This window comes from Xylocopa sonorina, chromosome 2 (assembly GCF_050948175.1).
Source record: "Xylocopa sonorina isolate GNS202 chromosome 2, iyXylSono1_principal, whole genome shotgun sequence".
Classification (NCBI taxonomy): domain Eukaryota; kingdom Metazoa; phylum Arthropoda; class Insecta; order Hymenoptera; family Apidae; genus Xylocopa; species Xylocopa sonorina.
In genome coordinates, this window is record NC_135194.1 from 12,148,933 (window position 1) to 12,163,564 (window position 14,632).

The 14,632-nt window shown below is 48.2% G+C and overlaps 1 protein-coding gene across 2 annotated transcripts in view; it reads right to left on the bottom strand.

Moving 5' to 3' along the window:
• Positions 1–13,589, bottom strand: part of LOC143432904 (protein pangolin, isoforms A/H/I/S) — a 212,554-nt gene extending 198,965 nt beyond the window's left edge. Inside the window, exons 1-2 of one of the 2 annotated variants that reach the window (XM_076909883.1) lie at positions 12,870–13,589; positions 10,797–10,875 (exon numbers count right to left, since the gene is read on the bottom strand). In XM_076909883.1, the coding sequence (XP_076765998.1) occupies positions 10,797–10,875; positions 12,870–13,019 (229 nt within the window). In that variant the 5' untranslated portion in view covers positions 13,020–13,589. The remainder of the gene's footprint in view (positions 1–10,796; positions 10,876–12,869) is intronic. The other variant, XM_076909884.1, reaches the window with a different exon arrangement.
• Positions 13,590–14,632: the final 1,043 nt, after the last annotated feature.

Consider the following 14,632-nt stretch of genomic DNA (forward strand, 5'->3'; position numbering starts at 1 on the left):
AGTCGAGGACGTCGATAAATCCTCCGACGCAGTCGAGGAAATCACGTCCGTACGTGACCCCGAACGTGGGGAGAGATAGGATCCCCAGGCGAGAGGAGATCGACCGGCGATACCGCGGAGGTGCGCGTCGCGCGGACACAGCCCGGGCTTATCTTGTTATCGGCGTTGATTGGATCACGCGATTGCCCCGCGAGCTAGCGTCTAGGTGTACAAGCGAGATTAAGGGCAACGGCGGTACCGTTGCCAGGCGTTTACCCGCGAGGCGACGTCTCATTCGAACTTCCGTGAACGATCCGAGAGGAGTTGGTCCCGCGAGAGGATCCGAAGGGAGACGGTCGACGCGTGGACCGTGCCACGGCTGCCCCCTTCGCGAACACGGCGGAAATGTTTGTACATGTGGTATCGCGGCGCGCTTATCGCGGAACGCGAATGTTCAACATGTTTGTCGACGCACTCTGGCCGCGAAGATAAGTCTGTTGACCGACCGCCTCTCGATGTAGGTGAGAACGACGCACGAATTGGGTTGCGGTTAAACGCGTACAGCCAGAGGATCGTGACTGAGTTGAATTCATTCTTGTACGGTCTTGGTGTGTAAGTTTGTTGTATTTTTTTTTGTTTTTAAAAGCAGTGGTAGAGTGGCGGAAGGTTTCACCCTGTTTTATCGATACGACCGGCTAGCTAGCATATTTTAGTCGACCGCTGTCTTCGTTACGTGCCGCATTGCGTGACAACGCGAATCAAAGGTCCCACGTGGCGAGCACGTGTCACGGACCGGATATTTCAGTCACCGGAAAAATGTACGCACTACCACGGAGAGAGCGTACGCCTCTGTCGGTCTTCTGATTTTAAAAGATCGTAGGCGAACCGCAGAGATTGTAATTCTACCAATTTTTTTAGAAAAATTGATCGACTCCGCCGCGGCACGACTCGAAATACAGCGTGCATCCACCGCCACGAGGAAACCGAAAATTCAATAGCGCCATGCACTTCGAACCAGCCCTCGATGCGCCGCTGTAAACGAACAAAGACACAACAGAGCGAGGGGGAATAAAAAAAAAGATGACACAAAAGCATCGAAAACGCTGGACACCGATAAATTGAATTTATGCTCCGCTATAAAGTTTTTAAAAGTCTCCCGGACGTCACGCGTGATACTATGGACGCGTGAAGCGAGAGAGAAAGAGAGAGAGAGAGAGAGAGCAAACATATTTTTTGAGCCCTGCCTCACCCTATACTCTCTTTTCCTCCCTGTCTCCCGGGGTTTTTCTAGGAATACCACTTTTACAGGGAAATTTGTTTAACCGTTTACAAAGGAAGGTGCAAGCACCACCGCGGGGTGTAGTTCCCGAACCCATGGGGATGGGTAGCCCACCGTCTCCTTCTCTCTCTCTCTCTCTCTCTCTCTCTCCCTTCCCCTCTTTAGCCAGGGATGGGATGGGATCTCTCTTCTTGGGCAACCTCCTCGAATGCAAGAAGTCCGGCAGGTAGGCTCGTTAGCGAGCAGGTAGGTAGGTAGAGGCGAGTCAGGGTAGGTGTATAATGCTGACTGTAGCCGGTGTGTCTGTATCCATGCACCGGGTGTTCCAATAATCGCCGTCACAAAGGAACGCAAATGTCTCGCGGAGCGGTGATCTTCGTGGGTAGCTTCGAGAGCTACGAGGGTTGCTGTTTGACTTGGAAATGGTGTATGTTTCGCGCGATAGACGTCCATGCCTGGGTCCCCTGTTTCTCTTTACTTGTCGAGCTTTTCGAAAGAAGGATTTGGCTTACGTATTGGCGTCGAGCACTTCCGTGCGATCGATAGAGGAAACGATCGAGATTCAATTGTCGTAGACGAACGTGTTAATTTTTTAACTTCTCTCGAAGTTGAAATTAAGTTTCAGTAGAAACATGAGGAGCAAGAATTATGTGACTCGAGCATTTTTCGCGAAAAGCATTAGAAAACTCATAACCAGTCTATTTCGAACGAATTCTCGGTAGAGACGTTAAATCACGGGTCACTCACGGCCGCTCCCAACCCTCTCGAACAGCGTCGCAGCCCTCGATCGGGGTCTGCTGGTGCCGGCAGTAACTCCGCGTCTCCTCTGCCGGTGCACCGGAAGTTCAGCCCGTCCCGTCGCCGTTCCGTGCTATCTATATCCACGGATATTACACCGCCACCCGGTATACGGCTCCAGAGCGTAAGAAATGGGTGGGTTAACTCCGCGAGGAGGCAGAGAAGTAAGAAGAGAAAAGAGGAAGCAGACTGAAAGGGCGAGCGAGATTCGAGCGAACGAATATGGGACAAGGAGAGAAAAAGAGAGGCGAAGAGAGTGAGAGAGAGAGAGAGAGAAAGAGAGAGATCGTCGGATATACGAAGAGGGACGGGAGACAGGCGTGAAGAGGAGAGTAGGAGAGAAAGAGAGAGACGAGAGAGAACTCGCTTGGGTGCCATGTGCATTGGTGAGCGGATACACACCGTAAGGTTCGAAGGGAAGGTATTCGGGCAAGTTCAGGGTGATGCAGCAGCGGCTCTTTCCTCTCTACCCTCTCTTTCTCTCTCACTCGTTCACTCGCTAATTCTCTATCGTACATTCATATCTATATATGTATATATATATTCCTCTCGTTCTGGTATACGGTGACTCTAACCCACTCCCAATTTCTGTCTTCCTCTCCCTCCTCTCCCTGACTAACCGACTCTTCTGTCAATTTCTCTCTCTCTCTCTCTCTTTCCTCGTTCCCTCGTTTCCTCTCCACCCGCGTGCACGCGTGCGTGCGTGTGTGCGAGGCGTGCAGAAGCGCGTGTATGCGTCGACCCGCGCGAACCCACCTCCTCCTCCTCCTCCTCCACCCCTTTCCGGCCTCACTCGGCTTCACAGCCGGTATCAGGGCTGCTCGTTTCGTCTCGTTTCGTTTCGTTTTTCGTCTCTCCGAGGATAAGCCTACGGTACGCCCCGGGCGATCTAGGCGCCCAACCGCCTACACGCGAACTCGTCAATTACTTCGCACAACGAGACACATCGTTTATGGCTCGGCCCTCGCTCCCTCGCCCTGCTCTCTCCCTCGCTCGTTCGCCCTCGCCCGCGCTATCTATCTCCCCTTCCGCTCTGTTCACACGTTCGCGCTCTGTCCCTCGCCCGTTCCCTCGTTCACGTTCTCCTCTCTCTCTCTCTCTCTCTCTCCGTGTTTCTCGCGGCCGGCTTGCATACGTTATTTGCGGCGAGGTGCAATCCGGAGGCGGAGGCAGTTTCCAAGTAGCGACAAAGTGCATATCGCGGCGGCGGCGGCGGTGGCGGCGAGCGTGCGACGCCTGAGAGAGCCGGGTCGAACCGGCGGAAAATTCGAGCCCTCGGAAAAATGGGCTACCCGCTTGGAACGCGTCGCGACGCGACACTCGACTCTTCTTTCTTCGCCCTCTACGAGAACCGAATTTCATCATATTTCGTGGGGGAATGCTGTGACGTGTTTAGCGGTGAATCGATGAAAAATAGCTGGTCGCTACAAAGATTTGAGTAGAGACGTGCGAGCAGAATCGAAAGTATCTTTAGATTGTTACCGCTTATTTGCATAGAGAAGAACGCGGGGAATCTGAAGCATTTTAGAGCGTAACGCAGAAATAGTAGAGCGAGCAGAGTACTTGTAAGTCATTGCCATTTATCTGCATGTAGAGTAACGCGCGGACAATCAGCCGTGCCTTTTATCAGCAACAAGTCAACGAAGAATGAAAGATAAGACTTTACACACGTGTCGTATAAAGCTTTGGATGCAGCACACCATTGCGATAACGTAAATATTATTCTTGCATGGAAATAACCAAACACCCCTTGAACCTTATTATAAAAAAAAGATGCATTATCTCGTGAATCTTAATAAAATTTTATTACATCAATCTCTATTCACCGTCCGTCCATGAAATGGCACGAACGAGTACGCGCGCGTTGCGTATTAAAAATGAATCTCCTCGACGGAAATGAAAATGTTTCTTCGAGTGAACGCGGCAAAGGCTTCCTGAATATGCAAAATTCGGAAAACTCATCATCGGAACAGGTACGAGTGCCCGACTGTTTGCCCACCGTTCATGTAACACACCAATGTTTGTTTCCAGCAACGCAGTTGACGCAGATAAAACGAGTCGCGGAATTTCCTCTCGCGCGACGCTCTTTCGCAACTCTTCCGCGCCGCTCGACGCCGATTTTCTCCCACGATACCCGCCCGATTTCGACGGACCGGCCAACGCGGCCTGTTACGTGACGCGATAATGCACCGTATAAATACACACGGTCATTGTTATGCCCAACGGTGCATGCCTGATAATTAGTAACACATACGCGAGGCGAAACTGTCGCGCCCAACGCGAAATTCGCTCCCACGAATCCGCGTAATCACCGCCTGAGATAACGCGCCGGAGCGTTTAACTTCGAGTCAACGTCCCTCGCTGAGAGAACAGTTACGTCAATCCTGATGAAAGAATTTGAATTTCCAACCATCTTATCGTTCCTAACACTACGCCGCGCCTTAAACGACGATGTCGCTACTTCCTGTGGTACCCCGTCGAACGAGCGAACGATCTGAATAATTTTTCATAAAGGTTGCGATGATATCCGATTAAAAAATGCTCCACCAAACGAACGGGAGAAATAGATAATTCAGGGGAGTTAAATAATTCCGCTGGAAAAGAAGAGGCGTCTTGCAAAAAAATCCCATTTATGGAAAACGCGCGTGCGATGAAATTAGTTACGGGTAATTTCGTTCGCCCGTTGGAACGACATCGATAGCCTCCGACGAGCGAGTGGTAAAAATTGTGAAGTACGTAGAAATTCCACCGGTGAATAAATTACAAATGCAACGGATACCGGTGGTTCAATGGCGGTGGTCCATCGTATTAACTTGTCCTATGGGTCGCAATTAAAAACTGCCCGAAATTCCGCCGGCAAAATTGTGTTTATAAACGGCGAGGTATTACAATGGAACAGCGTTCTCGCGGAATATTATTGTTCGCGCCTGGTATCGTTCGTCCACCTACGCGGGATTTCGATTTAAAGACGAGAGGAAAACAAGGAAGGAATTGTAAAAAAATCTGCCGCGAATTCCGCTCGCACGAGGTGCTGCTCGCATCCTCGTATTGATATTGAGATGTTTGCATTGAAATTCCGTGTGCATACCGCGCCCGCGTCCCCTCGTACCTGTTGGTGTGCAATAATTTCCGAGGCATAGTTACCTCGTCGATCCGGCGCGCCGCCGAAAGACGCAATTTTAAACACATTCGTGCGTCCCGAAATTACCGTCGGATCGGTAGCACGCACCGATCACGTCAGGAGGAGGAGGAGGGAAACGAGGAATCGTGTGAAAGAGGGAGAGAGGGTGAAGCACGGGCGCATTCCACGATGTGTTTTCTGTTATTATACCGACGCACATCGTTAGTGTACCTTGAACCTGGCCGAATCACGCGAAGCTGCCAAATAGTGGGTAAAAAATTCGGGCCTTCCAATTCTCCGTGGCAAAAGGGACGACGGGGTGGGAGGGGTGGAGGCCCAGTGAACGGCTCCGTTCTCGTTGCACAACGAGAACGGGATGCGAGAAACGAGACAGGGGACGCAAATTTCGCGAATACCATCCGACTCGCAGGGCACGAGATTATTCGCAGGACGAAACGAATCTTCGACTCCGAAATTACAAGAACGCTTGCTGCTGCTACGTGTTAAGAATGGAGAGGGAAAAAAAGAAAAAGAGAGATAGGATGGAACGAGTTAACGAGGGTTGCAAAAACCGGACACACACCTTTCCACGTAGAGGAAGTCGTTGTAAGTAACTACGTCTAATGAATGGGAAAAAAGTAACCGACGCATCACGCACCATACAGAAGGCAGCGAGCCTACTGGCGGAAAACTAGTTTTCGACGTGAATAAGAAAAAAGACGCGGGAAGAGGGAGGGTAAGGGAGGCGGAAAAAACGGCAGGGGTCCAGAGCGAAGTAATTGATGCCAAGATTAATCCCACCTTGGGCTCCTCTAGCCATCCTTGAAGCACCATAATTAACCACTTAAGCGATTACGACGGGTCCCGACGTAATATTTTGCGCGTCCCACCCTCTTCCTCCCCATCGCGCTCACGTCGCGGGTGCAACGAATCCTGATACGAACGCGTTATTCCCTACGTAATTGTACGCCGTAGAAAGTGATTTTCGTGTCGTGGGCACACGGCCCGCCGCCGCCGTCGTTCAGACAAGATAAATTACAATAATTTAACACTCCACGGATTCGTTTACACTTGTTCCGCACGAATGCTTTATTAGTTGGTCAAAGAAAATAAACGGTACCGCGCGAGATCGCTTTCTTGGGCCACCAGTGTTACTAACCTCCCCCTAATTCCGTCTAAACCTACCACATCGAGTGTCTATCGCCTGCTTCTAAACAACATTATACAGAATCGAATTCCTCGTGTCCAGTAGTAACGATACTATCGACATTCCTTCGTCACCATTTAACAAACAGCATCCCAAACTCCAAGTTCTAATGCGATCTAACAAAATCGCGAGAACACGAATTTTCTAGCCGCCACTAAATCAATGCCAAGGGTGCAAATGAAATCTTCAACTTTGCCAGCAGAAAAAAAACGTATCCACCCAAGATTCGATGTATATGGTCGAGCGATAAATCGAACGATGCTGCTACCGCAACAATTTAAAACACCGTTCCAAGTAATTACCCTTTATTGCTCGGTAGGATAGCAGCAGCGTGTAAATCAGCGGTGCGATTAAAATATTATTGCGCTCGAGCGCGGGGGCCACTATCGCCGCGGCGATATCCGATTTGACAGCGAGTAATTTTCGCGAAAACTATCGCCACCTCTGCGGACAGGGTTCCGGGCAGGCCTAACAACGGCCAGCCAGCGATAAATGATCGTTTTACCACCCTCGTGCAATCGCGTTCGTCTGGCGCGTGACAAACAAACGATTACCGAGATCCTACGATAACTCGTCTTAAACTGACAACTGACCATCGATAAACCGCCGGTCAATATAATCGCCGTCTCGGCCGATTAATCGTTATCGCGCGGAGATTATCTGGGACCTCGAGCAGTGGCGTCTCGCTGGACAAATTGATCGAAGACGGCGCGAGAGGGAGGAGGAGGGGAAAAAAAGGAGGAAAAAGTAATTTGTCACAGTTGTCTGGGTAACGACGCGCGCTTGGGGCGGCACAATTTGCATGGATGGAGGAGGGGAACGAGGAATTTCGACGATTATGAATCGAGGCTGAGAAAGAAGAACGTTGACGATGTATCCTTACTTGTTACCGACGCTGTGTTAACGCAGTTCGACGATTAATGTAACACGATTCGTATTGAAACTAATTCATTTAGGTTAGCTGTTCATTAAACGCGATCGCGAGAGCGATGTTTGCAGGGACTCTATCAATTAGCCTGCCGAAACCTGTTTAGAGAACTCGTAGAGTTTAACGATAATTGCCGCTACGCTTTTTTCTCGAACATTAGCAGTACGAACTAATAATCGCCGCGAGTAGATCGCTTTCCGGTAGCGCAACGATATAACCATAAAACGACGTGGGTGCAACGGCTGGAAATCGTGGATATTTAAAAAAGAATCCGCACGCGTTTCACTCGTTAGTGTTTCACGTGTCTATAGAAATATCAATTTGCATTGCATAATGTCATCCGTAGTCTAAAAATAACGAGCGAACCAGGTGAGATTCGCATGATCCAGGTAACTCGTCTGTAAACGACGTTTGCGGAGGGTCGATGGAACCGAACGAACACAGAGAGGTGTAAAAAAAAGAACGAGCAGCGAAAGAAGCATCGCGAAAGATTCGAAGCGACTTTCCCGCAATCCTTTGATCGCGTACACGGTGTTCGGCTCACGGAAACGTCAGGTAAGGTAGACGGGACCAGACGCGTAACTCGTTAAAATGTTTTGGCAACCCGGTGACAGCCTGCACGGTGTGTCACACGACATCGATTTGTCAATGACAAAGCCCCCAGACGAGGGATATATCCAGCGCCCGCGTACCGTCGTGTGTACCGCTCGCCCAGCCGTTTTGCTAACGAGTCACAATTTGTTTCAAACCTGTCGCGAGAATAATAGCGTTCCGTAAACTTCGGTCAATTTCCCCCGGCAAATTGGGATTAACTTTGCCCGCGGTTTCTCGCCGAAAACCCTTTTCGCTTTTAACCAACGCCAATTCGATTTCGCCCGCTGCTACGCCCGCCACGCCGCCCCATCTCGTTCGACGCCCGATTACTTTCGGCTCTTGCGATTACTTTTCACCCTCTGCGCCCTCTGTCCGCGATACAGCGTGGCCAGAGCGCGACGTCGCGTCTAGCAACGTGGAGGACGGAGCCGATCGAGGAACGGAATCGACGAGCTTATTAAAATCTCTGCAACACCGCCGTGACTCACGGGGAAACTCTTGCGTTAATCGCTAACTACCACCACCGCGCTACCGTTTTACAACCGCGATGATTAATTCCAGCTTGGTCCGCAACGCAAAGTAAGAAACTCCGCTTAATTGCTCGAATCGTAAAATCGACGTACAATTAGACGGAATGCTTGGCAACAAATTTACGATCACCTTTCTCTTAGTAAGAGGGAACGCACTTTCCATTAAGACCTCTTCGATCTCAACTTCGCGCTAACTTCTCGCGACACTAAAACCTTCCACTAAGCGATTGCGAAAATCGTAGCGAAAAATGCTGTCGTTTAATCGACCAATTAGATTTACACAACGAAACTGAAACGTAAACCAAATGGTATAAAGTACAATTTGTTTAAGCACTACGATTCCATGGTAATTCGAACCAGCGACTTTCGTCTCGCTTTTAATTCCGTTGAACGATCGAGACGTGTGTTCTCGTCGATGTTTCGACTCGAAACGAGATCCAGGAGCGACAACACGGTTCCTAGGTGGTCGTGTTTAAAAGCAACAAGGGGGGACGTTGTGCCCTTTAACGTCGATAAACGGCTCCGAAATTTTCGGCGAACGATACGCGTCCAGCGAACGATACGCGTCCAGCGATGCTTAGCGCCGTTTCCACGTAAATCGGAGCGTCGCCTTTCTTGGAAACGCTGCGGAGAGAGAACGGTATCGCGTGTCACAGCAAAAAACGGCTACTGGGCGAGTTCGTTCTCAGAAAGATAAAGACCCATTCTGTTATTGCAGAAAAAAGCCACGTATCGGTAATTCACAAGTTTTTTCTACTGGAGAGATAGATATCTTACGTTGTTCACGAGGCGGCTTTCTGTCATATAACACGATGAATGAAAGCAAGGACGAAGCGACCGAGCGGCGAACGAAATTCGTGGAATCGACTCCGAACGTTTCGACGCATGTGCGTCCACGTAATTGGGGAGTTTCGCGGGCGACGTCGAGAAGCGGACAGTTCGGTGCGATCATCGATCAAATAAAGAGGTGAGTACACGTCGATTCTTACGAATTCGCTGTCTCTCTCTCTCCTTTATCCTCCAGCGAGTAATTAAATCCCTTCGCGAGCATCGACGGACATTTTTGTCACTGGTAATCGTAACGATGATACGTGACAACAAAAAATGTCGTACCCGCGATTCATAATATATGAGAATCGAACGACAGAAATGCAGAATCGAGGTATCGATTAGTGAATTAATAGTCGACGTTGCCAGGCTGCTGTTATCGAAAATGTACGCGATAACGTTCTAACAGAATTTTCCGTGTTCGCAGAGGAGGATCGTAGCGGGCCCGCGCAATAAATGATCTAACGTTACAGGACACGCGTGTTTAACGGGAGCAGATGATCCGGGTAAATGCGTGCGCGCTGTGCTTTCATTGGGAAACGCGCCAAACGGGAATCAGAGACAGACGCCCGCGGAGAGTTTGCGTTTTTAAGCGAATCGGGTGCAATAAACGATAATACGATGTCGGGCCCGATAATCTCGTTCGGCGATCGGGAACGCGGGCTAGATTGTTAATAATCGCGGGTGGAACGCGCGCCGCGGAAAGGTTTCGATTGAACGTAACGGCGAACGGGCGTCGGGCCCGTCCGCGAGGCGTCTAAATTATCATTAGGACATAAAAGCGATTTGCCACGAGTAGATTACGTTACCAGATCGTAAGATAACCGCATACAATGACGTTAATTTATATGAATCAGGCCCTGCCCCCACGACACGCATAAAATATCATAACACGTTATCAGATTTCATAGGCGAGAGAGGGATAGAAAGAGGCGGGAGGTAGTGAGAGTGAACGAGCCGCGATAAACGTCCGACGGGACGAATAACCCACGACTTTCGACCGTGTCGCGTTCACGATCAATCTTCTCGTCCCTACTGACGATCGACCAATTTTTCACGCATCCAATTGATTACGTAATCGTCTCGATTAATCGTACGAACAAAACGCGATCGAAAACGAAACCACTGCTGCCGGTTTTCACGGGTGTCGCCGTATCGGTTCGAATCGAACGAGGGGGCACTTGGAATTTCGTCTGTCTGAATCGCGATTCTCTTCTGGCCGTGCACGCGCTCGTGTTGTACGAAAAAAAACAATTTTTAGTACAAACGTACCATTGCAACAGCTGCTCGGAATACATTTCCATCTTATTGGATAAATTTGCATGGTAATTCGCTCACTTGCAAAACTGCCGTGCTTTTAGTCGGCGAACGTATCAGCTTCCTAATTCCGTGCGAGCGAAACTCGCGTTATTCTTTCCCTATGTTCACCGTTTCGTATCGGTGATTTCTGAAGGAGAGCCACGCGGTCTCCGCTCAGAATCGACGGTAGGCGTCTTAAAGCTAGCGTAAAAAAAGAGAACGTGGAAACTCACCGAAAACAGGGCTGAGATCGGATCTCGCGGACGTCTTGCCCGTCGTCGCGTAACTTCCACCGGCGAGCGAGCCCTTTTCCTGCAAACACACGCATGCACTTAATGGCGACGTCCTTAGGCTGTCACGATCGAGTGGGTGGATCAAAGAAGAAGAAGACTGCGGACGTTGTCCGATACGTATTTGCACGTAACACACGACGATCGACAAGGAGAAAGAGGGTAGAAACGGACGCGACGCGACGCGACGTCGCGTGTCTTGTCACGTTTCAAACTCTACCGTGAAACGTAAAGGGATTAACACCGTATGTATGCAACCGATATATGTATATGGTACGTATACATACAGTGCTGGACAAAAGTATTGGCACAGCATGATTGTTATGATAAAAATGCTTATAACTATGAAACAAATTGTTAAAAAGGAAAAATTTGTTTACACGTTTATTTATTTATTATTCTAGATTATTATTTAACAGAAACAGTAATATAAATAAAGTGATATGCGAAATAATAACAAAAACATATTTATTGAGCGTTTTAAGCATGGACAAAAGTATTGGCACATTATACAAAATTTAGTGTAGTTGTATCTCTCCGAAAAAAATCCGATTGTCACTTGATGGTATAGGTAGGGGATTCCCTGATAGTCATTTTTTCTAACAGTCATCCTTAAGTTCAGTCGATTAGCAACATAGGAAATATAACAAGCAACAATGTCAAGAAGAGGGAAAGAAACTACAAGTGAAGAGAGAAAAATAATATTAAATTTGCACAAAATGCGAAAATCTTATAGTGAAATAGCAAAAAGTGTTAATAGAAGTCGATTCACTATTAGAAGTGTCGTAAAACGATTTGAGAATCAATCAGATTTCAAAAGTAGGAATCGAAGTGGACGTCCCTCAAAGTTAACAGTTAGAGAAAAACGGAAAATTGTAAAGGAAGTGAAAATAAATTGTAAATTAAACTCATCACAACTTAGAGCAAAGTTAAATGAAGAAAATAAAAAAGAAGTAAGTTCGAAAACTATACGGAGAGTGTTAAAAGATGCGGGATATTCTGCGTGTGTCGCAAGAAGGAAACCATACATATCCAAGAAGAATCGGAAGATGAGAAAAGAATTTGCAAAAGAATTTATAAAAAAGGATCCCACATTCTGGAATAACGTATTATTTTCAGATGAAACTAAATTTAATATATTTAAATCAGATGGCAGAGTATTAGTTTGGAGAAAGCCAAATACGGAAATGGATCCACAACATTTACAAGCCACTGTGAAACATGGAGGAGGTGGAGTCATGGTATGGGGTTCCATTGCAGCGTCTGGGGTTGGCGAATTAGTATTCATAGATGAGATTATGGACAAATATGTATATTTAAATATATTAAAGGAAAATTTATTTAAAAGTGCTAATAAATTAAATCTCCCGCGTGATTTTTATTTTCAACAAGACCATGATCCAAAACATACTGCCTATATTGTACGACAATGGATCGTTTACAATACCGCACATACATTAAATACCCCACCCCAGAGTCCAGACATGAATCCCATCGAACATGTTTGGAATGAATTAGAAAAAAAAATTAGAAAATATAATATAACAAACAAAAACCAATTAAAAGCTATTATTTTACAAGAATGGAACAATATAGAGCCGGATTTTACAAAAAAATTGGTAACTTCAATGCCAAAACGATTGAAGGAAGTTATCATGAGGAATGGAGGGCCAACCAAATATTAATTTTTAATTTCTAAGTACTTTCAATCATTTGTGCCAATACTTTTGTCCATGCTTAAAACGCTCAATAAATATGTTTTTGTTATTATTTCGCATATCACTTTATTTATATTACTGTTTCTGTTAAATAATAATCTAGAATAATAAATAAATAAACGTGTAAACAAATTTTTCCTTTTTAACAATTTGTTTCATAGTTATAAGCATTTTTATCATAACAATCATGCTGTGCCAATACTTTTGTCCAGCACTGTATATATACTATTTTTCTAGATTTGTCGTTCCTCGTGGACGTGCGATCTTATGTAGTCAGTCGGTCGCGACTTCGACGCACCTCGGACTCCGTGAGGTCGATGAGGGAACTTTTCTCCTCGGTGAGGTTCTCGGAGGACCTCTTCTCGTCCTCGCCCTCATCCTTGAAGACCTTGACCTCGTCTTCGCTGCCGAGATCGTCACCGCCGCCGCTGCTGCTCACGTGCGGCATTATTGCTGGCCGGCCACCGTCTTTCCTGTCCTCGTCGTCCGGCGACTTAACACGAGAAGTGTGTCCGCCTCGAGCCGCGGATTAACGAGAGGTTAGGCGGGCCGGTACGCGGGAATTTCGAATTCCGTGGTAAGTAAACTCCGCGGCACGACGGGGGCCAAAGAAAACCAGAGGAGGAGGACGCGACTCGGCAGCTACTCTTCTTGTAACCGATCGGTCGACGATCCGTCGGGAACAACACCACTGGCTCTTCCTTTCTCTCTCTCTCTCTCTTTCTTTCTCTATCTATCTTTATCTTTTCTTTGCCTCTCGTATAGATGATGCGTGCTCCTCCCGTGTGACGCGCGCGCGAGACTGTACGACGACGAAAGAACGAGCACGGACGCGGGCAGACACTTCTTCCTCTTCTTCTTCTTCTTCTGCTCTCGGCTATCTGTCTCACACTGAACGAACGTAGAAACGAAACGGACGACAGCACAGAGCACAGAGGTTCACCGTCACCGTCACCTTCGCTACCACCACCGTCGCCACCGTCGTCGTCGACGGAGGAGGTCAGGCTTCTTTTCTATTAAACGCACACTATTTACCCCGGTATCTTTTCCAGTCGAAGAAAAGAAGAGAGCACAGAACGTGGTCACACGTTGCACCGTGTACGCGTATACGTGTAAAATAAAAACGAGTCGCCGTTGACCGTGGGGACGAACGCACGTTTCAACGCACCACCAAGTCAGTGAACACAAAGAACGATGTACCTTGTATCGTGATTACGCTTCGACGACGAGAAACCACGATGACCACGAGACACGAGACACGAAAGAGAGAAAACGGCCGGCAACGAGCCGAAGGTTTAACGGCCGACGCGCGTTTCCTCGCGTATTAACCGAAACGTAATCTCGGCGAAGATACGAGGACCGCGTGGGAAGGCCGGCGCACACACAAGGGAGGAGGGAAAGGAGGTACGATATACACGGGCGCTGGAACGAGGGGACAAGGAAGAGGTGAAACGGGTGGAACGTGTGTGATGTAGGTTGAGTTGTATGTAGAGTGGCCACCGTACCCCGTGCGACGTCTGTGTGTGTATATATATATGTCGTATTTAGCGCGCGCGCTGCCAGCAACTTTCCGTGCTTCGTCGTCGTGTGCGTGCGTGCGTGCAAGTATATATGTATATATACACATATATATATACATATATACGGTTTTTCTTTCTCTCTCTCTTTCTCTCTCTCTCTATTTCTTTCGTTTCTTATTGCGTGCACCAGGCGCATAGTCCGCGCGCCACGTATCCGCACGATGGTGGCCACGATGCTTTAGCTAGCGCGCGATCTTGCTGCTGCTGCTTCGATTCCGTGCGCAGGTAAACACGAAGAACACGCGTAACGACCAGTACGGCACCACGACGACGGTGACGACGTTGCTGTTGTTGATGATGTTGTTGTTGTTGTTGTTGTTGTTGTTGACGGTGCACGCGCCGGACGGCCATCGTGCCCGTGGGTTTAAGTCCCGAGGTGCGTGTTTCCGTATCTCGCCCCGATTCCGATGGCTCGATGTGCTCTGCCTGGATGCTCGGTGCCGACTGCCGGTCACGGTGAGCTCGGGCGGGCGGCTCTCCC